General features: G+C 41.8%; 2 protein-coding genes across 4 annotated transcripts in view; one reads left to right on the top strand and one right to left on the bottom strand.

Moving 5' to 3' along the window:
* Positions 1–5,351, top strand: part of Kcnab1 (potassium voltage-gated channel subfamily A regulatory beta subunit 1) — a 466,662-nt gene extending 461,311 nt beyond the window's left edge. For 2 of the 3 annotated variants that reach the window (XM_017590798.3, XM_039102125.2), the window contains exons 13-14: positions 605–693; positions 3,629–5,346. In XM_017590798.3, the coding sequence (XP_017446287.1) occupies positions 605–693; positions 3,629–3,718 (179 nt within the window). In that variant the 3' untranslated portion in view covers positions 3,719–5,346. Of the gene's footprint in view, positions 1–604; positions 694–3,628 lie in introns of all 3 variants that reach the window. The other variant, NM_017303.3, reaches the window with a different exon arrangement.
* Positions 5,352–6,815: 1,464 nt separating this feature from the next.
* Ssr3 (signal sequence receptor subunit 3) lies at positions 6,816–26,877 on the bottom strand. Its single transcript, NM_031120.3, is given in 5 exon segments — positions 6,816–9,240; positions 10,212–10,343; positions 15,228–15,326; positions 25,615–25,741; positions 26,723–26,877. Coding segments are annotated over 5 exon segments (558 nt in total). The 5' UTR covers positions 26,856–26,877; the 3' UTR covers positions 6,816–9,173.
* Between the last annotated feature and the right edge of the window lie 382 nt (positions 26,878–27,259).

The following is a 27,259-nucleotide window of genomic DNA, read 5'->3' on the forward strand; positions in this document are numbered from 1 at the left end:
TGGCTAAGGCCCGATGGCAAAATGGCAAGGAAAGGGGACATAAGAGGTGCCAGACTATGAAATTCTATGGTTGTCCCAGGTTTACTCCACTAGACCCAATTAGAGAACAGAGGTTCAGTTTGGATGGGATTTGTTAAAGCAGAGGAAGGACTGGGGCTCTGAGAGTTAGTAAAAAAGCAACTGAGATAATCGGTGCAAAGGGTTGACAGATGAGGAAGTGATACCACGTATAAGACAGAAAGGGAGCCTGACAGAAACAAGATTCCAGACATTAGTACTTGGTGAGCAATGTTGGGTATTTTCATGAACAATATATTACTATGTTGAACTCTAGTAGTTGGAGCAAAATGCAAGAAAGCCAGAAAGCCACAAACCTACTATTCAAATGTATGGACTCCATTAAACTTCTGAACAAGAAGGGTGCTGCTTCAGTTTTTAAGCCCAGAAAATAGTGTATCTTCTATCCTACATACAGATGCACATGTACACGCATGCACACACAAGCATGCACACACACACACACACACACACACACACACACACACACACACACACAAATTATAAGCATATCAATAACCCTGACCCAATGCTTTGCTCTTTCCAGCATGGTGCCTGAGAAACGAGGGTGTGAGCTCTGTGCTGCTGGGATCATCCACTCCTGAACAACTCATTGAAAACCTTGGTGCCATTCAGGTAAGTATTACAGCCCCTCTAGCCAACTCCAGGGACTGTCACCGTGTGTCTCCAGGCAGTGTCCTAGACAAGGCAGCAGGAAACACAACGCTGTAAGAAGCACAGCACACTTACGTTATACATGGAACCAGGGCTGTCCTCTGCTTATTTAACAAACAAGTTCCTCGCTCGAATCCCAGTGGTTCACTCTGTGTGGGGCAGTGCACTCCAATGTCACACCGCAACTGATAGGTCTAAGCATGAATTCATGTGTAACTGTCTGCCTGAGATGTTTATAGAGGAAGTCGTGCCAGGGGCAGGAATGAAACAGCACCCCGGATCTAAGTTGTTATAGCTGCCGGAGACTACCGGGCGGTGAGGAAAGAATACTTTAATTCCCAAAGCATTCCCTCCCTAGCAAGGCTCTGGCCGGCAGCAGGATGGGATTTCTCTTCTCAAAAGGCAAAGAATAGGGATGTTACCCAGAAAGCCTCATTGCTAGCACAAGGGCTTACCAAACTTCCCTTCTCCCTCACTCCAAGCACCAGCACATAACAGTCTAGACGTGATGTGATAGAAGCCCCGGATGTGGTGAAAAGTACACTAGGTATCTAGAGAGGCCAAACACTGTTGGAATTGGCAGCAAATGTACAGAAAATGTGGAATGCTGGCTACCATAAAGACAGGAAAGGTCTCTAGGACTGTGTGTAAGTATGAGCAATGACATATGCCAGTGGCACAGGTGTATACACATTCTTGTATACACGTTCCCCCCACCCCCACCATGCTCTGTCTATCTCTCCCTCCTCCCCACCTCAGTATTCTAATCTCCAGCCACCAGAACACTTCAGGATTCCCCTCCCACAAAACTAGCAGTGGTCCATGCTTGACCTCCAAAGTAATCACCACCCAACTTGCAAAAATCCTCCATCGTTGTCAAGAACTTAGTTCTGGAGGCCCTTCACGATGACCCCCAGTCCCAAAAAAAATCCCTAGCCAAACCTCCCCTTACACCACCAAGTCCTTAGGCAACATAACAGGAAGGCTGTACAACTGGAACAGTCCCATTCAATCTGCACAACAGCTTAAGACGCTGAAAAGTATCTGCTGCGTTTTCAGAAGTGATTTCACATAGAACTCTGAAGTATGGCTCCTTTAACACTACACACATTGATTGGAATTTCACATTTTATCCAAGTGCTTTTTCATTTTCACTGTTTTTAGCTGATCCATGTTTTGACAGTGGCATTTTTCCTTTCACATGGCTAGCCTGCTGGATTTTATTTCCACCAAATCCACTTTTTGAACTCCAATCGCATTTAGTCCTCAAGTAACTTCAGCTATTTAGAACCTGCCACTCCAGAGCTAGTGGAGAACAAAACTCCTCCTTTGACTTCAGGTAGGGGAAAAAAAAAACAACAACCAGAACCACAAGTTTCCCAGACACAGGAGCTGCCCTATTGTGCCAAACCCACAGGCTGCTAAGGACAAGCCTGGAGTAGAGGCAGGGTCACCTCGGCCAGCAGCCCTGCAGCAAAGGGCGAGGCCCAAACCTCAGAACTGGTCATCCTAACTGCATCTCACCAGTCTCTCTACAGTCAGACTATTCCAGGGAGAAAGCAAGTCTTTGTCCCTTGTCTCATGGTATAACGCTCGCCCTGAAGGAGCAGCTGCCTCTATGCAAGTCAGCTTTACAGAGTTCCACGTGCACACCCTGATCCCCCACCACCACACATCCTACTTCAGACTGACCCCCACCCCCAGGTCCCCCTTTCCCATTCCACTATCACTGGCCTTGTTAAGTCTTACTATCCCTTAGACTGTGACTTTTACCGTCTGATACCTTTCAGGCTCCCCCAACTCATCCTTCAACTTTCCTGGTATCTGATGGGGGAAAGCAAGTCCTTAGAGTAGCAGTTCTCAACCTGTGGGTCACAACCCCCGAAGGGGTTGCATATCACATGTCCTATATATCAGATATTTACATTATAATTCATAACAGCAAAATTACAGTTACAAAATAGTAAAAAAAAAAAAAAACTTTATGGTTGGGGGTCACCACATGAGGAATTAAAGCAAAGGGATGCAGCATCGGAAGGTGAGAACCACTGCCTTAGGTTTCACAACAACCTAGAGAATGAAGTCTGACTTCTTATAACGTGGCATTCAAGCTACCCTACACATTCCAGCATTCCAGCTTCTTTTCCCTTGTCCCAACCATCTCCACTAGTCTGTCCTTGGTACTACTCCATTTCACTGTTGACATACATGCTGTTGCATTTATCTGGGAGGCCTATTAAGCTGCAAACATCCTTTACCAGTTCTAAGCAGCAGCTGGAAAATCTATTCCCAGTCTCAGTGCTAACCAATGCTGCAACTTCTAGCCATGTGAGACTATTCGAGTACAGGAATGATGGCTGTCAACTTGTGTGTGTGTGTGTATGTGTGTGTGTGTGTGTGTGTGTGTGTGTGCGTGCGTGTGTGTGTGTGTGTGTGTGTGTGTGTGTACTTAAGTGTATATTCACAGGATCTGAAGGACTTAGTACTACCCTCAAAAGTACCTTAATTTTCTATACTAATTTTTCACATTAAAGTGATAGATACTAAGTAAAAATGTGTTAGCTAGATAAATGTAATAAATATATACTGATCATACTATTTTAAAGACAGCCAGCATAATTACCCGCTAGAAAAATTAAAACATAGATTGCTTATATTGAATTTCTGCAGGATAAAGCTGCTCTGTATTCCTGAGACTTATGTCTTCACTTCTTGAGTCAACAAACACATTCCCTGACTCGAAGCTTGTCCACTGAGGGGGGGCGGGGGTTGGAGAACCTTCATTTCAGCTATGGCTTGCAAGCATATCACAAGTATAAATGACTGCTTAATGTTGACTACATAAGACAAATGCTCGACCTAACACCATGCTTTGTGCTTCTCTCCCTCCCCTCAGGTCCTCCCTAAGATGACATCACATGTGGTAAATGAGATTGATAACATATTGCGCAACAAGCCCTACAGCAAAAAGGACTATAGATCCTAAGGCAATGCATGAGCCACTTAAGCTGCATGAGTAAATCCTGGTGGGTAGGCGGTGCAGAACGGCCTTACCAGCCACTCTTTTCAATCACTTAGCAGCTTGCTGCTCAACCTCTAGTGTCCCAGGATTCTCTGAGGTCTCTCTGCTGTTGCTACCACTGTGCACCCTGAATTCTGAACACATCTGAAAATTCACAAGCCAGAAAATCCATTCTATTTTCTTATCTTGGACTGGTCCCCTCTCCTGGCATTGGTCTGTGTACCTCATGTTTTTGCAATGGAAAGAATATTGGGGTAGGGGAATCTATTATCTTCAGAAGGCTGTACATATATATTTTTTTCAAAAGAACAAAATTCACAAGATACAGTGTATGACCTGCATAGGAAACAGGATAGCCTCACTCTTTAGTCTTGCTTGGGAGAACAAACAGAATTAATTTACTTTTTTTTTAATATTTCATATTCACACTAGCAAGTTTTATGTCATCTGTAATTCAAATAAAACTTCTAGGTATTTACTTTCACTACCTTGAAAGTTATGTTGTTGCCTGGCCCTGTACAATTTAAGTGGGGTGTCTCTCAGGGTTCTAACATATCCATTTACATAGAGTTATAAAGGCATGACCACCCCAATCTTTACTAGATACACAATGCTAATTTATAAAAGGGTTATAGTGCTATGGAAACAGCTTTAAATAAAATGTTGTGTTCATTTTTTTACTTTCTATTAAAACCTGCATATACGTTCAATTGCTTGTAGGCACAATTTCTGTTAAGTTTAAATGTTTGAGCTTTAAAAATACATACATGCTCAGTTTTGTAATTAAACCTATAAATACCCAGAAAGGGAAGTGTCAGTTTACCACTGGGACATTATTATACAATGCTTGGTATTTTCTGAAGAGTTATTAACATGAAAACAAATCATAGACAATGTAAAAAGAAAAATGTTTTTCTCATTCCTCAGCACATGCTAGATGAATTAACTTGCCCAAAGAAAAAGCAAAATATTCAAGAAGCTCCTGATTCTAAATGTACCACACACTACACCGTATGCATGAAAGTTCTTTGCATGGAATAAAGGGGCTTAGCTTTGCACTCAGAATCTGAGATATACTTAGCCCTGCCTCTACAGGTTAATTCCCCTCACTATCCCACTTGAGAAGAACTGTAAGACTATACTGTGTGGGTATCTGTAAATAAGGATAAAACACAAAGGGTTTTTGTTGTTGTTTTGTTTTCTGTAAAGGTTGGGTCATTTTCTAACTCTATTTGTCTATCTATAGATGAACAACATCCTACTTCATCTAGTTAGCAAGTTCTTCATCACTTTAAGATTTACACAAGAAATATATGAACTTAAAATAATTTTCAGTCATGTACCACATAACCATGTTGTACATCTTAAACTATCAGTGAAAGATACCAAGAATCATGATTGTTACTACCTAGACTCCAGTAGGCAACTTGGAAGTTTCACCCATGAGTATCTGATTAATGATGGAGCTGAATTAACTTTCCAACTATTCATTGTAAATTTAATCCACTGAACTGTATGTATAAATGAGTGGAGTGCTGTCTAAATGAAAATCAATTCATTTGCTTAGAGTAATAAAGGCATCTGCAATCTCATAGTACATCTTTTGGGTCTTTCATTTTAAGGCTTTAAGATCTAAACATTCTCCCATATAGAAAATACAAATAAAATGTCACCATGAAATAAAGAATCATCACCTAAACCAATACAGAAAGCTATACTGCACTGAATGGTTAACAGAAGTCACAGTGACCAAAACAGGCAAAACAAGGAGGGGAAGAACACACCCATACTCCCATCTCTGGGGAAGCAGAATCCTAAGGAACCAGAATTCAGCTTGAGCTATACTAGACCCTCTCTCAATCACAACCATCCCAACAAAAAAGAAAAAGGGGGAGAAAAAAAAAAAAAAAGACAGACTTGTGCTACAAACTTTTGAGTGCTGGTACACACCTGTAATTGTAGCACTTGAGAAACTGAGGGGATAGGGGTCTTAAGTCTGTGGCCAGTTTGGACTGCACTTGACAAGAAAACTAAAAACTGTTTTGCAAACTTCTTTCCTTTTCGGTGGATTTTGGAAAACTGCATGGTAAGGTTAAAGCTTCGCAAACCCACTTGACAGAAGCTGCGGATTTAAACCTAATGTAAGCAATACTGGTTAGCTGTGGACGCAGCCAGCTTACACTTACCTACCAAGGTAGACACTTCAGTCTTACTCTTATGAAAAAGGTTTCATTACTAATTTTCTCTTTAGAACTCCTTGGCAAAGAACATACTGCCAGAGTCATATGGTCTCAAGCAGGACAAATACAAACTCCAAACGCTGTGCCTGGATTCCCTCCTAAGGAACTGATACCTCACAGACTGCCAAGTATCACTCAAGCACAGCAACAGCTGGGCTCCACGGAGCCTCAGCTGCAAAGCCACCTATCTGCATTACAAGGAACCTGCCCAAAACACCGGGCTAGTTCATTACAGAGCCAGGCCTGCAACTCAAGACACCTTAGGTGCTAGTCCATAGCTCTTTAAAACACAGTTTTCTTCATAGGGTTGCTTTAGGCTAACGTGTGTAAGGTTCTTTGAATTAAAGGAGACAACCTACTCCACAAAATACTCCTCTGATCTTCATGAACACAATGTGATACGTGTTCTGCTACCCCAGTTTCCTCCACCTTCAGCTACTGTGCATGTGTCCGTATACCTGCCCACACACAATAAAATTAAAAAAATTAAAGACCCTCCCAATCTCTTATTAGCTACCCTAAGACTCCAAAATTAGGTGGGGACTAAAGGCTACACTGGCTTCCTCACACCTGCACACGCATGCGTGCCTGGTAGGAAAAGCAGCATGGGAGCAGGATGAAGCAGGAACCCCAGCAGGCACAGGGCAGCACACTGCAGGGACCTGACTGCTCCCTAATGTAGCTCTGCTGTACCCGTCACTGCCTCAGACATCTGCCCAGTGACTTCAATAGTGCGCTTACATGTGTCGGGAAGAGGTCTAATATAAAACGTGTGATAAATATTTATATGGTTCACAATAAAGAATTACAGAAAAAACACATTTTTAAAAACAAAGTTTAATCATACTTATTAATAACAAGACTTTACATAAAAATGCAGAGTATAAATTCAACTTCCATTATTTCAGTTAACTTCCAATTATCCTTTCCAAATTAAAACAAAATACCAAACAGGGCAAATTGTAAATTTAAATCCAAGACTATTAAGTTACAAATGGAGTAAATCACAAAATAAAAATGCTTAACATTAAGAATCTACCTATCACATAAGAGAAAAAACAGAAGTGTGTGCATTCTGAATGTCCTATTTTACCAGCATGATGTATGGGGTCCTTTTATGTACAAACTCTGCCACGGGATCACTGTTATGTCTCACTGAACTTCGTAATCCTATGTGCAACATGTGCAAGGTGGAGAAGAGGGTCCACACTTAGCATACAGGACTGACACACTGATTCCTTAAGGGAGTTGATGATACGGCTACAGACTTCACACAGAGAAATGTATTTGGTAGCACAGAGAGAGCTAAACATTTTGAGAGTTAAAAACAAAGACAGTCAGTCATTGGAAACATTCAAGACAAAAGAAAACTGCATAATCACTCTCACAACAAACTTTTGATTACTAATTAAAATTAAAAATTTGAGGCTGGCACCCCTATTTCACCATTCCTTTTTTTTTTTTTCTTTTAAGTTAGAAATTGACCAAATTGTCCAAATAATGATGGTGATTTTCTCCCCATCTACTCTGGCACCGCCACCTAGTGGCAGATTCACAGCAGCCACATAGAAGGTTTGGCCCAGCTCTGGGAACTTGATGGTGGTGCATCAAATTATTTTACTAGGTAAATGCACTAGTACACAAAGTTTCCAGGCAATACTGATTAAAATAAAAGAAACAACAAAACAGCCTACCTCTTATGTGTTACCAAAATGTACTTTGCTTTGACTCATTTCCCTACTCATTCCTCATTACCTGGGAATGGCACTCAGATAACGAGGTTATCACAGGAAAAGAACTGACCACTTGGAGATAAATGATTCTCAAGGCAGACAGTAAGGAGGTGTGCACTCCTCCTGAGTTCCCTAAGTTCTCAGCACAGACCACAGAACATCTACCAGCACAGAACAGCTCTACTCCTCGTAAGCACATCATTACAGTTAGAAATAGTCATATGTTACTCTTAAGTTTATAAGCAGAAACTAGATATTAGTAATACTTCCCTTTGAGGTGCCATTTATAGAAAGTTCCTGGGTGTGGTAAACAGCAAGTAACTCGGAATATGTAATCAGTGATCATAGTACAGCAATTTCCAAACTGGGAAGTCATAGCACACAAAGACAGAACCGTACAAAATAGAAGGGGGAAGAACATGGGGGAATGACCACACATGAGGCTACTCTTAGCTAGACCCCTAAAAATCTAATGCGATCAACATTTCACAATTGAAAGGAGCCTTGAGCAAAAGGGGCTGAATTTATTAAAATCCTCATGGAAAAATGCTGACAACCATTTTAAACCACTGTAAATTCCTCAGAGAGTTCACAGAATTCCATGGCTAAGTTCACAAAATTTCTTTTGGTCTCTCGTGTGTCAATAATCAGGATAGAAATACTCTCTCACTTAATATTCTGCCCATGGTGCTGAGAGCCTGGTCACAAAAACAATGATCCCAGTGACTTCACACATCAAACCAACATGGCAGGGTCAAGCTGACCTCCCTGGCCACCCAGGGTCAAAGCCATACAGCTGAACAGTGTGTGCTTTAGCCTCACAGGCCAACACTCATAGGTCTGGGGACTATTTTTAGGTCACTACCTTGGCTGCCTTTCTTTAAAAAAAAAAAAAAAAAAAAAAAGATTCCGCAAGTTTCCCTCCCTCAAACTGGAGAGGCTATGTTTTTGAGTTATTATAAATTACAAATTTGGAGCCTTGTTTAAAAAAAAAAAATGAGGCTTCTGTTTAATCCCTTAGGAAGAGGATTCACTCTAAGATTTACAGTTCAAAAAGTTGTAATATTGTGCTTGGAACACAGAGAACCAGTTATTAACTTCTTCCTCCTATTATAAATAATAACAGCTCAGTCCAGGTTACCATGACCTCTGACAGATGTAGGAAACAAGTTATTTTCTCCTCGTGATTAGAGCACATTGCAAGACTTCTTGCCTTTTAATAAATGCCCTGGTACTCTGAGTTTCCCTTTCAATTCAATTCAATTTCAACAATCTGTCAAAAAGAGCCAATAAACAAACACTGAATTACATTCTACTGCATTTTTAAACCCTCAAACTCCAGACTATAAAAACATGTTATGTGTCTCCCAACCTGGCCACCCTGATGCTTTCCCATATACCACAGGCCACCCCTAGATACAAAGGCAGGGGGCCAAGCTACACAGTCTATTTGGAGCCAGTAGACAAGAGGGCGATGAGTCCAGATGAAGCACTTATGGACAGAATGTAGTTCCTGCAAGAATTTAAAGTTAAGGAAAAAGTGAGACCCCCCATAAGTTAGTTTTTCAACAATAAAAGAGCTTTTCCTTACTGACACAGATATGTAGATATAGTTGGACTGTCTGTAAACACAATTTACAACACGGGAGGCTATAAAACATGAAAAATATCCACAAGCAATGTGCTTCGATACTGAAAAGACGCTTGAGACAAACTTAGAACAAATAACAACAAAGAACACATCCTAGCTCCATCTAACCCTCATAAGAAGAACCGCTCAAACAACACGCAGACAAACTGTAAAGGGGAGATCCTCAGACAACCAGAGTGCCGCTACAGTCGGCCTATATACAAGGCAAGGAGGTTCTCAAAGTTCCTGGCTCTCTACAGACTGAGCAAACCATGTTGGGGGCAGTCTGGCAAGGTCCACCAGCATTCCCAGAAGTGTGAAGTGGAAGGTATCTGACATCTTATTACACCATACGCTCTGATTGTTAAAAAGACTGGCTGTATTTTTCTGGCTAACACCTTTGATTAAAAAAAATTACTTTAATAAAAACCAAATGACTCCTGGCCAAAGTTCAATTTAAAAACATCCTGAACACTATGAAGATACTATAAATTGTGCATTTATGACTATCCTGGCTATCACCTAACCCCAAAGCCAGCATAACGAGCATAACAGAACTAGAAAAGACAGCACATTTATTCTGACTTTGGCTCCTTGTAGACAGGAAGGCAGACCAAGTCAGACAGTGTAATACTGCTTTATAACCCATTATTTGCCATAAAACTACAATTTATAGATTTAAAAAATACTAAGTCAAGCCAGAAACTCTTAACCTCTAAGTCCACAGACATGTACCTACAGTTAGTGTTTGCAACTGACTGGGAAGGTTTTTATCCCACCAGCACACCAGACAGCTTGAAAACAAAACTAACTACTGATTGTAGGATAATTTCTGAAACCTTTCTCAAGGATACACTGTGGGGTTGAAGTTCTTCAGTATAAAGAAGGAGGCAACAATAACCAGAACCAGGAACAGAGTGTTGTTATAGAAGATGGAGAATGTTGTAGCTTCATAATCGGCAACTTCATTCTTCTTCCACAGGATTCTAGAGATACAAGTCAAATAAGTTTATAAATGTGACCAGAACCTTGACATACCAGATAGTTCTCGTTCATTAAAAAACAAGTTTTGTGTTCAAGGGTGAAAATGCACTTGCAGTATTCAATTTAGAACAAATTATCTCCTTTTTTTCCCACTGAATTCTGTTTTTCTTGTTGATGCTAAATAACAGTTACTGGGTGTGTTATCATCCGTTTCCCCGAACAGCCAAGGCTCTGGCAGAAGGGACTGATAGTAATTACAGCTAACATGATTTTGTAGGCTCCTAAAATAACCATCTTTAAAAGTCCCAAAAAGGGAGTATCCAACCTGAGGCCTGTAGAGCAGCCATAGCTCACAGGACTGCTAGAAATGTAGCCTAACACATTTATAGATGATGTCATATCATGCACTCATGAAAAGGTTGATCCCCTTAGCTAGACCTGCACTTAAAACTAGGTCTCAATGGCTGGCTTCTTCCAGGCTTCTCTGGCTTCAGCATGGCTTACGTCTTCAGTTTCACACCCTAAGGGATAATGCCAAGAACACAGCCAGTCACAACCTCACCAGGTCTATCTTTAGCTGTCTTTACTGAATTTGAATAAATTTAGAAAGATGTTTTTAATTTCTATAAAATTTTTACTTTTAAATGTTTTAAAGGCTCCCATATTTATCTGCCTTTTATTCAAGAGGCCAAGAGAATGTTTCAGAACGCTCGTGATTTAGACAGATTTTAGTCCATTTGGCTAATTAACTTTGCAAAATCATTTTTTTAAAGACTTAGATTATACCCCATTGGTAGGGAATAAAATCAAATAAACTGATTAAATGCCTAAAGAAATTAACTGATTAGCTTTTCTTTAATGCAACAGAAAAAAAATGTTGAGAATCTACCATAGACAATACGGTAGCTACATTTCCAGAAGCATTTGTATGTATGTACAAATTATTATGCTTGATAAAAGGTAAAAGTTTGCTTCACTATGAAGTCATCATCAAAAAGATTAAAAGTCACAACTCTAAATGCTTTGTCCTCCCAGGAAGATATTCTACTCTGAAATCAGATGATACAGAGCCCACCCATGCACCATCACAGAGACTAATAATTGACATTTCTACTTAGCACATGCTCTAATCCAAACTCAAGAAGCTTGGCTATAGGAGCTAAAATAAGGATATTATCACCCAATCTTCACTATGAAAAAAATCTTGATTTTATAACCACCACCTACTTAATAAATTTATTCTTCTTTGATAAACAGGAAGAATGTTAAGAGTATAGTGAACAACATTCTGATTTCAAAGAAGAGTAAATGTAAACTGGAGGGAAGACTTTTACCACTCTTACACTGCTCCAAGAAAATCAGGCACAGTAAGCTGCACAGATCCACTGCACCTTAATACTAAAAAATACTCAGAATCAACACAGCTATTTTTAACTCTGGCATAAGACCCAGTAAGCTATGGCATGCTTTTATTCTGCTGATTAAATCATCCCTGTGACATCTGAGCAGGTCTCCCTAACTCTCTCTGTGCCATGACCTGAAACAGAATCACCTCCAAAACAAGTAAGAGGAAAAGCCTGACCATCCGATCCATGATGATACCCCAGCTCCCATGTTACAAGGGCAACATAAGCCAGGACCATGCAAATGTCTCTGAAGCATTTCTAGTTTACCACATACTGGTTATTTTAAAATAATTAAAAAATTCCAGATATATTCATTACCAGAGCTTCTACTAAAGCTTTACTAGCAGAAAATTCAGCTTGGGAGACTATTTCCCAAGTAATCATTCTTCAGGGACAGCCAACTATCACAGAAGAAAAGGGAAGACCAAACAGAAATTGCTACAAGCAGATAATACTGTCAAAAGAGCTTCAGGAAATCAAGAAGAACAGTCACACTTCAGAGTTTGAATTGGAGTTCAAATCTCTAACTCTCCATTGCTTATTTCCATCCCTGCATGGCAAGATACAAACATGCCAAAACAATTCTAAATGGGGCTTGGAGAGAACAACAAACTGTTCACCTTAGCTTACATCAAATCTCTCGGAAGCAACTTACAAATCTTAACGAGTCTCTGATCTGTTATCCAGATTAATCAGGAGTCTAAACCTGGGTAAAACTGTTTTTGAGAGAAATACTAACAGCACTCATTTCTATTGTCAACAAGAAGAATTTTATAATCTGCACTTTATACATCGACCTGACTACTCTGAAAAAGCTAAGTTAACAAAGATGTCTCTTTAATTAGTAAAGATGTCTCTCTCCCAGCTCCCCCTTGGACTCACTCACTGGTAATGACCACCTGAACACCACAGAGAAAAATTCCGAGACATGTCCCAGGATCAAAAACCAATGCACACAGCACACTGGGTAAGCCTGCAGTGGACACACAGGTGAGACCCGTTTGCCACTTCCAATATGACCATCTCCAAAGCATTGACTGCTGTATCAAGTACTCTGAAATTTAAGTAACTATGATATGTACCCAAATTTAACACTTAAAGGTGGTTTTAGGGTTAGATTCTCCAACTTTTATTCCTACTCGAAATTATGCAACAAAACCGCTTGCAGCCAAACCCATGACTGTTCCCTACAACAGGCCTTCCTTGCCATGACTTTAATACCACATCCTTATTTTCATCAAGTATTCAAAGATAATCCCTTTGTTAATGTTTAGTTCTTTTCCAAACCACTATAGAAGCATTGTTCATTAGGTTACTTGGTGTTCCTTAAATTTGGATCCACTTGATAAAGTTCTTCCAAGGGTCAGTGCCAGGAAGCCTTCTTCTCTGCAGGGCTTGCATGTGCTTTCCATCAGAGCAAAAACACCATGACCTCACGTACGAGCTTCCTGAGCACTTGGACTCACAAGTAAGTACAGTGCTCAATGCTAGAGGTAATCCCACAGTCCTCCTTTAAACTACTTTTAAATACTTCTAGTCTTATAAAAACTCTATTACTTCACAAGGCCCACACAAATTCTTCCTGGAGGAAATGCAGTGAAAGTACTCTCCCACAAAACACTGTGCTGAAGCTTAAGATCCTACCTATTAACACCTGGTAACTATTTTTTGTTTGGTTTTTTGTTTGTTTTCTGAGACGGAGTTTCTGTTTCCCTAGGTATCTTGGAATGTACTGTGTGCACATGGGTGGCCTCCCAACTCATAGATTTGTTTGCCTCTGGGATTGAAGTCTTGCAAGACCAATACCTGGCCCAATCTGGTAACTCTTGCACACTGATTTACTTGATCAATTCGGGGCTTAAGCGGTTCATACCCATGAAATGTTTAGGAAATTGGCTAAGAGCAGATAGTGTGTGTGTGTGTGTTGTGGGGCAGGGGAGGTGGTTAACAAACATACACCACAGAGTTAGGCAACAAAGGACAAATCCAGTTCCTTCTTTCCCTCAGACAGTGCATCCAGTATTCACATATTCCCCAGACACCCCTGGGGAATCTCAATATCAAAACTACTAAAAACGTTAACATAATACTCTGTACCCCTACAAACTTGGGTTAAATGACATACAAACTCTGTTGCTTCCTCAAATTCTAGTAGAACAGTTACTGGCCTAAGCTTCCAAGTCAGTCAATCTGTATTACAAAGGATCTGTGTATCAACAGCCAAGTTACCAAGCCTTCTCATACTTGTCTTCCTTAGGTGTAAAATGGAGATCACAACAGCACCTACTATCTCACTCTCTGTCATTGTCTGATTATAATTACATCATTTGCCCCTGTCCATGAATACCTCTGTGCTCCCTTTCTTTTTTTTTTTTTCAGAGTTTTTTTTTTTTTTTTTTTTTTTGGTTCTATTTTTCAGAGCTGGGGACCGAACCCAGGGCCTTGCGATTCCTAGGCAAGCGCTCTACCACTGAGCTAAATCCCCAACCCCTGTGCTCCCTTTCAAATTCACCTTTAACAGGTGGTAGTGATGCATATGTCTTGTGCATTTCTAATTATATAAACACAACCTGTTCACCTTGTACGTTACTGTATGTATGTTTTCAGTCCCCACTATTTGATATTGAATAACCAATTGGTGTGAGCTTCTCTGGTGAAGACAAACTATCTTTCCTGCTCTCAGCATTCCTTAGTTGCCTATAGTTCTTTGTCAGGGCTGGGGCCTCATGAGTGTTCCCCTTCTACATTAGATTGCCTATTGGTCCCTTCCTTGTTCTGGTCACCCACACCAATGAAATTTCATGGGTGTAGTTTCTCTGGCATTTTTAGTAGACTAGAATTTCACAGCAAACTTCCTGTCCCCTTGGATCTTAGATTCTCTCTCCCCTCCAGTAATGATTCCTGAGCTGTAGATGCAGGAGTTATGTGGTAGATACTTTACATGTAGTTACTCTCTGGAATAAATCAACTGGATATAGCTAAAAAAAAAAAAAAAAAAAAGCCAATCTAGTGGTAACAAAAATTCAAAAAAGTCAGTCATCACTCTCACCATTGCTACTATTTACACAATTCCAACATCTTTAATGGGAATTTAAAAACTGATTTCCTCCCATTGTTTATGACTTTACCACTTTAAATAAGGAGTCAAGTGGGGGTAGGGAGACAGATTAAGAACCCAGTACCCATGTAGAAGCAGGCATGGCCCCACCTGTAATCCCTGTATTGCACTCCTGTAATTCCAGCTCTGAGAAAACAGAAGATGAGAAGTTGCAGGCCACCAACCAGGTAGCTCCAAGTACAGCAAGACCCTCAGAGGAACACAGTGGAAAGTGATACAAGAACTAATACTTGAACCTGAAATGTCTTCTGATACCTGACATGTCTTCTGGCCTCTAATGTGTACACTTATATGTACGTGTACACACAGACACACAGACACACAGACAGACAGACAGACACACACACACACACACGCCAAACCTTTCATCTTTCTCCTTCCGGGACATCTTTCTATTATCAGCTTCAGAAAGTTTGCGGGTCACTTCTTTGGAAACAGCATCTTCCCTCTTCTGTGCTACTCTGAAAGACAACACAGAAAGTTTCCACATGCTCTAGAGATGAAAATCAGTCTCAAAAAAACACTCTGTACTCATTTTATATTGTCAACCAAATAATACTTTATTTTCAAGAAAGTCAACTATACAAAAAGTTCCAAGTTTATTACGCTATACAAACCTAAGAGAAGTTCAAGAAATTCTCAAGATGTGGTTTCTTAGTTATGGGATTTGATTTCTGCTTAAAAGGGAGCTTTTTCCTTTTAAGCTGAAGTGTTTAATATGGGTACAAGAGTCAAATACTATTAGCACAATTCAATTAGGAATCACTAACTTAACTCCATTTTATTTTCCTGAAGTTCACAAGTTGATGTTTTATGAATGATCCAATTTCAATCCCAAGTAAACTGCAGAATAGACTTGATTTAATACATGATGAAAAATAACAAACTATCTTAAAACTGTTTTTAACTCCATTCCAAAGGACAATTTCATTTAAAAGAAATAGTAAACGCATGGTCAGAGGCTGACCATAACATTTTTAGTTAAATTAGCCATTGGTTAGAGTTAACACTAAGACAGAAATGGTTTGAATGAGAACTCAAGAACTCAGATCAGAATCTGTAGACCTTAGAGTAGGAGGAGTATGTGAAAAGCATACTCATCAGCTGGTATGATAGTAAATGCCTATAATCCCAGCATTCGGGAAGTGGAAGAACAAGATCAGGAGTTCAAGGCCAGCCCCAGCTATGTGATACCTTGTCTTAGAAAAAGTATACAGATCAAAACAACAAAAAACACTACAAATGAATTTTATCACAGGGTTATTAGTAAAAGAGGTAAATTTAAATAATAAAATGTAAAAAGCCCATAGACTAAGACACTTATATTCAACAAAGCATATTTTCACAAGTAAGAGCTACCCTATAGAAGAGAAAGGAACTACAACATGCAAACTTATAGAGAGTACCTACCAGCCCCACAGTAAGAGCATTCAATATGACATTCCAATAGGAGAAAACATAGAACAGAAGGAAGCCTGGTCACTGTGTTTAAGTGACTCACACTACGAGACTGTATTTAGTTCTAGTCAGTACACCCGGGGAAAACTGGGGAAAGTAGGATGGACTCCAAGAAAACACCCAAGATCATTCATTTGTGGCAGTAGGTTTCTGTCTTGATTCAACCACAAGAGTCTCTAGAATCTAGAGTCTAGATGCAAGGTAAGCAGAGACAGTAGCTGAGCTGCAGGGGGATCATAAAGAACAGTCATACAAGGTTCTATTCTGATGGATTCTCTATCCATAGACATCCATGTCCCATAAGAACATAGTCCAGAACAGCAGAGGACCAAATGAGCTCAATCTTGAAAGAGCAAGTAGTAAAGAGCCTGCCAGGCAGAAAGATGACAAAGATGACCTGAGTCTGCTGGTCTAGCAGAACTTCAATGAAGCCCAAGCCTTTGCATGCCTATAATGACAGCAAGAAAGCAGCTCAGGCCATTCCTGGCTTATCTCTTAAATAAAACCCTGCTGACTGAAATCATAATACACTACTAATTACTTGTCAATTACAAGAGCCTACCAGAAAGACAACCAAACAAAGAATGAGCAAAGTTAGGTAGAAGTCTCTGCAAAGGTTTTCTAGGTTTTGAAATAACAGACATATAAGAATAGAAAGCAAGAGGTCCTGATGAAAGTAGGCACAAGATACACTCAAGGACAGCAAGAAGACTTAGGCTAGACTCGAAGGAAGGATTCTAAGATCCTGAAAGGATTGTTGGTGTTACTGTATGAGAAAAAAGAAGGCCATGATTTGTTAAGATAGCTAACAAAATAAAAATGACAGATAAAGAGGAATATATCACTTCCCAGACTTTTGGTAAGATATGTGATCTTTAAAGATGATGGTGGTGATGATGATGATGTTGATATTTTGCCTGCACCTATGCCCCACCGCATGCTGGGTACCCAAGACCAGAAGGTGTAAACTAGAGTTACAGACAGTTATGAGCTACCAAGTGGGTACTGGGAATTGAAACTGAATCCTCCGGCCCGCGGCAGCTCTCTGCTCCCAGGCCCGGTGAGTGAGAGACCCAACCGCCTGGTCGGGTGGGCACTCCTGGGGCTGCGGAGCGGAGGAGACCACCGGCGCTGCTCGCCCCTGCCCACATCCCTGGCCCAGGAGGAAGCTGTGTGGGGCCTCTGGGCTCCCGTGGGGGAGGGCCCGGGAGCGGCGGGGCCCCTGCCGGAGACACCGCCGGACCGTGGGGGAGGCAGACCGGATGGACGGTTCTCTGCACCCAGATCCCGTGGGAGGGAGAGCTGGGCCTTCAGAGGGGCAGACAGGCCTGGGGGACCGGAGGGGACTGCTCCCTGCGCGCACATCTCGGACGCCGGGGGAGGAAGCCGGGGACCGTCTGGAACCCTGGTGCGCTGGGGCTCCCGGAGGGGGCGGCACGGGTCTTCCTGGTTGCTGCCGCTGCGGAGAGCCCCTGGGCAGCACCCCACGAGCGAACCTGAGCCTCGGGACCACAGGTAGGACCGGGTTTTCTGCTGCAGGAGGGCTGCCTGGTGAGCTTGGGACACACGGAAGGAGAATTTCTCTAGGACCCCGCACGGTCTGTGTTTGCCGGAGGTCCCACACCCGCGGATCCCGGCCCGCAGCGGCTCTCTGCTCCCGGACCCGGTGAGGGAGAGACCCAGCCGCCTGGTCGGGTGGGCACTCCTGAGGCTGCAGAGCGGAGGAGACCACCAACGCTGCCCACCCCTGCCCACATCCCTGGCCCAGGAGGAGGCTGTGTGGGGCCTCTGGGCACCCGTGGGGGAGGGCCCAGGAGCGGCAGGACTTCTGCGCCTGAGACACCGCCGGATCCTGAGAGAGACAGACCGGATGGACAGTTCTCTGCACCCAGGTCCCGTGGGAGGGAGAGCTGAACCTTCGGAGAGGCAGACAAGCCTGGGAAGCCAGGGGTGACTGCTCCCTGCACGCACATCTCGGACGCCAGAGGAGGGAGCCGAAGACCATCTGGAACGCTGGTGCACTGGGGCTCCCGGAAGGGGCGGCACAGGTCTTCCTGGTTGCTGCCGCTGCGGAGAGCCCCTGGGCAGCACCCCACGAGCGAACCTGAGCCTCGGGACCACAGGTAAGACCAAGTTTTCTGCTGCAAGAAAGCTGCCTGGTGAACTCAAGACACAGGCCCACAGGAACAGCTGAAGACCTGTAGAGAGGAAAAACTACACGCCCGAAAGCAGAACACACTGTCCCCATAACTGACGGAAAGAGAGGAAAACAGGTCTACAGCACTCCTGACACACAGGCTTATAGGTCAGTCTACCCACTGTCAGAAATAGCAGAACAAAGTAACACTAGAGATAATCTGATGGCGAGAGGCAAGCGCAGGAACACAAGCAACAGAAACCAAGACTGCATGCCATCATCGGAGCCCAATTCTCCCACCAAAACAAACATGGAATATCCAAACACACCAGAAAAGCAAGATCTAGTTTCAAAATCATATTTGATCATGATGCTGGAGGACTTCAAGAAAGACATGAACACACTTAGGGAAACACAGGAAATCATTAATAAACAAGTAGAAGCCTACAAAGAGGAATGGCAAAAATCCCTGAAAGAATTCCAGGAAAACACAATCAAACAGATGAAGGAATTAAAAATGGAAATAGAAGCAATCAAGAAAGAACACATGGAAACAACCCTGGATATAGAAAACCAAAAGAAGAGACAAGGAGCTGTAGATACAAGCTTCACCAACAGAATACAAGAGATGGAAGAGAGAATCTCAGGAGCAGAAGATTCCATAGAAATCATTGATTCAACTGTCAAAGATAATGTAAAGCGGAAAAAGCTACTGGTCCAAAACATACAGGAAATCCAGGACTCAATGAGAAGATCAAACCTAAGGATAATAGGTATAGAAGAGAGTGAAGACTCCCAGCTCAAAGGACCAGTAAATATCTTCAACAAAATCATAGAAGAAAACTTCCCTAACCTAAAAAAAGAGATACCCATAGGCATACAAGAAGCCTACAGAACTCCAAATAGATTGGACCAGAAAAGAAACACCTCCCGTCACATAATTGTCAAAACACCAAACGCACAAAATAAAGAAAGAATATTAAAAGCAGTAAGGGAAAAAGGTCAAGTAACATATAAAGGGAGACCTATCAGAATCACACCAGACTTCTCGCCAGAAACTATGAAGGCCAGAAGATCCTGGACTGATGTCATACAGACCCTAAGAGAACACAAATGCCAGCCCAGGTTACTGTATCCAGCAAAACTCTCAATTAACATTGATGGAGAAACCAAGATATTCCATGACAAAACCAAATTTACACAATATCTTTCTACAAATCCAGCACTACAAAGGATAATAAATGGTAAAGCCCAACATAAGGAGGCAAGCTATACCCTAGAAGAAGCAAGAAACTAATCCTCTTGGCAACAAAACAAAGAGAATGAAAGCACACAAACATAACCTTTCATCCAAATATGAATATAACGGGAAGCAATAATCACTATTCCTTAATATCTCTCAATATCAATGGCCTCAACTCCCCAATAAAAAGACATAGATTAACAAACTGGATACGCAACGAGGACCCTGCATTCTGCTGCCTACAGGAAACACACCTCAGAGACAAAGATAGACACTACCTCAGAGTGAAAGGCTGGAAAACAACTTTCCAAGCAAATGGTCAGAAGAAGCAAGCTGGAGTAGCCATTCTAATATCAAATAAAATCAATTTCCAACTAAAAGTCATCAAAAAAGATAAGGAAGGACACTTCATATTCATCAAAGGAAAGATCCACCAAGATGAACTCTCAATCCTAAATATCTATGCCCCAAATACAAGGGCACCTACATACGTAAAAGAAACCTTACTAAAGCTCAAAACACACATTGCACCTCACACAATAATAGTGGGAGATTTTAACACCCCACTCTCATCAATGGACAGATCATGGAAACAGAAATTAAACAGTGATGTCGACAGACTAAGAGAAGTCATGAGCCAAATGGACTTAACGGATATTTATAGAACATTCTATCCTAAAGCAAAAGGATATACCTTCTTCTCAGCTCCTCATGGTACTTTCTCCAAAATTGACCATATAATTGGTCAAAAAACGGGCCTCAACAGGTACAAAAAGATAGAAATAATCCCATGCGTGCTATCAGACCACCACGGCCTAAAACTGGTCTTCAATAACAATAAGGGAAGAATGCCCACATATACGTGGAAATTGAACAATGCTCTACTCAATGATAACCTGGTCAAGGAAGAAATAAAGAAAGAAATTAAAAACTTTTTAGAATTTAATGAAAATGAGGATACAACATACTCAAACTTATGGGACACAATGAAAGCTGTGCTAAGAGGAAAACTCATAGCGCTGAGTGCCTGCAGAAAGAAACAGGAAAGAGCATATGTCAGCAGCTTGACAGCACACCTAAAAGCTCTAGAACAAAAAGAAACAAATACACCCAGGAGGAGTAGAAGGCAGGAAATAATCAAACTCAGAGCTGAAATCAACCAAGTAGAAACAAAAAGGGCCATAGAAAGAATCAACAGGACCAAAAGTTGGTTCTTTGAGAAAATCAACAAGATAGATAAACCCTTAGCCAGACTAACGAGAGGACACAGAGAGTGCGTCCAAATTAACAAAATCAGAAATGAAAAGGGAGACATAACTACAGATTCAGAGGAAATTCAAAAAATCATCAGATCTTACTATAAAAACCTATATTCAACAAAATTTGAAAATCTTCAGGAAATGGACAATTTCCTAGATAGATACCAGGTATCAAAGTTAAATCAGGAACAGATAAACCAGTTAAACAACCCCATAACTCCTAAGGAAATAGAAGCAGTCATTAAAGGTCTCCCAACCAAAAAGAGCCCAGGTCCAGATGGGTTTAGTGCAGAATTCTATCAAACCTTCATAGAAGACCTCATACCAATATTATCCAAACTATTCCACAAAATTGAAACAGATGGAGCCCTACCAAATTCCTTCTACGAAGCTACAATTACTCTTATACCTAAACCACACAAAGACACAACAAAGAAAGAGAACTTCAGACCAATTTCCCTTATGAATATCGACGCAAAAATACTCAATAAAATTCTGGCAAACCGAATTCAAGAGCACATCAAAACAATCATCCACCATGATCAAGTAGGCTTCATCCCAGGCATGCAGGGATGGTTTAATATACGGAAAACCATCAACGTGATCCATTATATAAACAAACTGAAAGAACAGAACCACATGATCATTTCATTAGATGCTGAGAAAGCATTTGACAAAATTCAACACCCCTTCATGATAAAAGTCCTGGAAAGAATAGGAATTCAAGGCCCATACCTAAACATAGTAAAAGCCATATACAGCAAACCAGTTGCTAACATTAAACTAAATGGAGAGAAACTTGAAGCAATCCCACTAAAATCAGGGACTAGACAAGGCTGCCCACTCTCTCCCTACTTATTCAATATAGTTCTTGAAGTTCTAGCCAGAGCAATCAGACAACAAAAGGAGATCAAAGGGATACAGATCGGAAAAGAAGAGGTCAAAATATCACTATTTGCAGATGATATGATAGTATATTTAAGTGATCCCAAAAGTTCCACCAGAGAACTACTAAAGCTGATAAACAACTTCAGCAAAGTGGCTGGGTATAAAATTAACTCAAATAAATCAGTTGCCTTCCTCTATACAAAAGAGAAACAAGCCGAGAAAGAAATTAGGGAAACGACACCCTTCATAATAGACCCAAATAATATAAAGTACCTCGGTGTGACTTTAACCAAGCAAGTAAAAGATCTGTACAATAAGAACTTCAAGACACTGAAGAAAGAAATTGAAGAAGACCTCAGAAGATGGAAAGATCTCCCATGCTCATGGATTGGCAGGATTAATATAGTAAAAATGGCCATTTTACCAAAAGCGATCTACAGATTCAATGCAATCCCCATCAAAATACCAATCCAATTCTTCAAAGAGTTAGACAGAACAATCTGCAAATTCATCTGGAATAACAAAAAACCCAGGATAGCTAAAACTATCCTCAACAATAAAAGGACTTCAGGGGGAATCACTATCCCTGAACTCAAGCAGTATTACAGAGCAATAGTGATAAAAACTGCATGGTATTGGTACAGAGACAGACAGATAGACCAATGGAATAGAATTGAAGACCCAGAAATGAACCCACACACCTATGGTCACTTGATTTTTGACAAAGGAGCCAAAACCATCCATTGGAAAAAAGATAGCATTTTCAGCAAATGGTGCTGGTTCAACTGGAGGGCAACATGTAGAAGAATGCAGATCGATCCATGCTTATCACCCTGTACAAAGCTTAAGTCCAAGTGGATCAAGGACCTCCACATCAAACCAGACACACTCAAACTAATAGAAGAAAAACTAGGGAAGCATCTGGAACACATGGGCACTGGAAAAAATTTCCTGAACAAAACACCAATGGCTTATGCTCTAAGATCAAGAATTGACAAATGGGATCTCATAAAACTGCAAAGCTTCTGTAAGGCAAAGGACACTGTGGTTAGGACAAAACGGCAACCAACAGATTGGGAAAAGATCTTTACCAACCCTACAACAGATAGAGGCCTTATATCCAAAATATACAAAGAACTCAAGAAGTTAGACCGCAGGGAAACAAATAACCCTATTAAAAAATGGGGTTCAGAGCTAAACAAAGAATTCACAGCTGAGGAATGCCGAATGGCTGAGAAACACCTAAAGAAATGTTCAACATCTTTAGTCATAAGGGAAATGCAAATCAAAACAACCCTGAGATTTCACCTCACACCAGTGCGATTGGCTAAGATCAAAAACTCAGGTGACAGCAGATGCTGGCGAGGATGTGGAGAAAGAGGAACACTCCTCCATTGTTGGTGGGATTGCAGACTGGTAAAACCATTCTGGAAATCAGTCTGGAGGTTCCTCAGAAAATTGGACATTGAACTGCCTGAGGATCCAGCTATACCTCTCTTGGGCATATACCCAAAAGATGCCTCAACATATAAAAGAGACACGTGCTCCACTATGTTCATTGCAGCCTTATTTATAATAGCCAGAAAATGGAAAGAACCCAGATGCCCTTCAACAGAGGAATGGATACAGAAAATGTGGTACATCTACACAATGGAATATTACTCAGCTATCAAAAACAACGAGTTTATGAAATTCGTAGGCAAATGGTTGGAACTGGAAAATATCATCCTGAGTGAACTAACCCAATCACAGAAAGACATACATGGTATGCACTCATTGATAAGTGGCTATTAGCCCAAATGCTTGAATTACCCTAGATCCCTAGAACAAACGAAACTCAAGACGGATGATCAAAATGTGAATGCTTCACTCCTTCTTTAAATGAGGAAAAAGAATACCCTTGGCAGGGAAGGGAGAGGCAAAGATTAAAACAGAGACTGAAGGAACACCCATTCAGAGCCTGTCCCACATTTGGCCCATACATATACAGCCACCCAATTGGACTAGATGGATGAAGCAAAGAAGTGCAGACCGACAGGAGCCGGATGTAGATCGCTCCTGAGAGACACAGCCAGAATACAGCAAATACAGAGGCGAATGCCAGCAGCAAACCACTGAACTGAGAATAGGTCCCCTTTTGAAGGAATCAGAGAAAGAACTGGAAGAGCTTGAAGGGGCTCGAGACCCCAAAAGTACAACAATGCCAAGCAACCAGAGCCTCCAGGGACTAAGCCACTACCTAAAGACTATACATGGACTGACCCTGGACTCTGACCCCATAGGTAGCAATGAATATACTAGTAAGAGCACCAGTGGAAGGGGAAGCCCTGGGTCCTGCTAAGACTGAACCCCCAGTGAACTAGTCTATGGGGGGAGGGCGGCAATGGTGGGAGGGTTGGGAGGGGAACACCCATAAGGAAGGGGAGGGGGGAGGGGGATGTTTGCCCGGAAACCGGGAAAGGGAATAACACTCGAAATGTATATAAGAAATACTCAAGTTAATAAAAAAAAAAAAAAAAAAAAAAAAAAAGAAACTGAATCCTATGAAGAGCAGCCAGTAAGCTTAACCAATGAGTCACCACTCCAGTCTGGCATGTATATGTGTGATTTTTATCCCATAAAATATAAACAATGCAAAGAAAAGTATCATCAAAGAGCTTTATACAAGGTATGCCAGAGTACACCCTACATTTTTGTTTCAAGAGACCAGCTGGAGACTGCTACATTAGTCTGAACACTAATTTCTAATCAAATGTAGATACTGTGAGAAATAATTTAAAAAGTATACTTCTTTTTTTTTTTCCTTTTTTTTTTTTTTTCAGAGCTGGGGTCCGAACCCAGGGCCTTGCGCTTGCTAGGCAAGCGCTCTACCACTGAGCTAAATCCCCAACCATAATTTAAAAAGTAAATAGACATAGTTAAGCTCAGAATCCCTACTGCCTTTAAAAGCTGGAGAGAAGACTCAATAGTTAGGAGTACACATTGCTCTTGCAAAAGAGCTGAGTTCAGGTGGCTCAGAACTCTGTGCAATTCCAGCTCCAAGGGCTCTAACACACTCTTCGACTCCTCAGGCCAGGGAGACACCAACCACACCCACAATCACCTAAACACACTTCAAAAATAAGAAGTAAATCATTAAAAAAAAAAAAAAGCTTCAAAGAAGAAACAAACCTAAAAGGCCCTACTGAATAAACAAGAGAATAGCCTGCTCCATCCACCCTCCTGTTCCACCTTTAGGAAAGCACAGATACAAGTGCTTAAAATATAAAAATTCACTGAGGTAAAACTTGAGTTTTCTTCTCCAAAAGCTATTAAAATAATTTGTCTTACTATATATGATCTTGAAATTCAAGAAATATGGTTGTCTTCTACATGAACAGACTTCCAAAATTAAAAAAATTGTAAATGGCATTGAAAATGTCCCAGAATTTTTAATTATTTTGCTTCCAAAATTAGTAAATGGGCAGTCTAGAGCAATTTCTAGAAAGAAATCCATTGGGTTTCAGAAGCATTCGTTTATTTAATAGATTTGCTTTTCTGATCAAACCATCAATTAAAAACTTGGATTAAATATTCCACCCTCAACACCTATTTCCACTGACGTGTCAGTCACATGGCTCAAGAGGTTATCAACTCTCCAGGCATTGCTCTCTTCACAAAGTATACACACACTTCAAACCAATGCTTATAAATAAATATAAACCACCTCTAAGAAGCCACCCTCCCATAAATATGCAGGTTGGGGTTGGGGTTAGGGTACTTACTTGTGCTTGAGAACAAATTTTACATTCTTGTATGCAAAGGCTACCAAGTAAGTGCTTACTAACGTCATCACGCTGTACAGAACAGCAGACTGGATAAGATCCATATGCCATATTCTCCAGTACAACCCTGAGGTAAGACAAAAGGAAGGGACACAACACATTACGACCCCTTTACACCTGCCTGCCAGAGTTAACTCCAGCTAAACCAGGTAAATGAGAGTCAGTAAATCCTACCCAGTATCTGAGGAACTTCACTAGAGGTGAGATAGCCAATACACTGGGTTAGTCCCAGAGTTCAGGGCTTTCCCGGTTCAGAAAGTTAGGTTGTGGGGACATTGCTAGTCTAGAAATTTCTTCATCTTCTGACTTGAGAACAAACTGAGAGGGGAGAGATCACAAATAAGAATAAAGATTTCATTCATGGAATGCTAGTAAGTTAAAATACAGGCCATTTTAAGTCAAATACTGTCTGTCCCAAATCACTGGTTAACTTGCTGACGTGGCTGCTCTGAAATCAAAACAATGCATGGTCGGGCCAGTGAACCAGGGGGCTCCACACCACATTCACTGCACGCTGAGCTTTTAAAACGGCCACAATAACAAAATACGTTTGGACGTGATTGGCCAGCAACATTGTGGCAGCGTGGGTCAGGAGATGGGAAACTCGGAAAACCTGAGCTTGGAAACAGTCTTAGCCTTCAGGTTGACAGTTTCTCATTCAAAGTCTCGAGTTGCTCTCTGGGAGTTATTGAAATCCTAAACAAGGCTGACCGCGGACCTCTAGCACAGCCTAACCTGTCATTCTGCACGTCAAAAGGATGCTCAGGGATGAGGGGAGTCACGTTGCTAATTCAGTGAAGGTTATTGGTGGGTCTCCCACTGGCTCACTAAAGACCTCGTAGTGTCAAAGTGTTGTGAGGGGAAGGACAGTGTACCAATGAGCGAATCCCGGCCAGAACCCGCGCCCGGCTCAGAAGTCCGCGGCAAGTGAGTTCCCGAGGACGCCGCCGCACCCCCCCCCCCCCTCCGCCCCGACACTAGGCCTCCCCGCCGCCTCTGGCCTCCCCCACCGCGCCCGCCACGTCCCCGCCGCCTGCCCGAGGCTCACAGATGGGAATGGCAGACACGATGAACGCATTCCCGAAGAACAGCGCCGACGATTTGGCGGACAGGTTGCGGCTGAAATCCTGAAGGAGCAGGTCCTCCTCGGACTGCTGCTTGGAGCCGCCTTTGGGAGCCATTGCGGAGCAAAAGACTTGAGGATGGGAGCAGGGAGACAGGGAAGACTCAGAAGGCCGCGTCTACGTCCGCCCCAGCCGCGTATCCGCCCGCGACCCGTCAGCGCAACGCGAAGGCGGGTCTCCGCAGGGCACGCTACTTTAGGATTGGCCAGCCTGCCGTCGCTTCACAAGCCTCAAAACACGATTGGATAGGTAGACAAGACTTCCGCATCCTTCAGGGTACGTGGCTCTCAACGCCACAAGGAATGGCGGGATTTGTAGTTTAGTGTATATTTATGGACCTCAGGTAACTAAAGCTGATTTCCAATTCACCTGCCTCAGTCTCCAGAGGCAGGCTTGGTTAACTGACATGAGCAACCGTGCAAGCAGTACTCTGTTTTAACTAACTAACTTTATTGGTATTT

Source organism: Rattus norvegicus, chromosome 2 (genome assembly GCF_036323735.1).
Source record: "Rattus norvegicus strain BN/NHsdMcwi chromosome 2, GRCr8, whole genome shotgun sequence".
In the NCBI taxonomy this organism is placed as follows: Eukaryota; Metazoa; Chordata; class Mammalia; order Rodentia; family Muridae; genus Rattus; species Rattus norvegicus.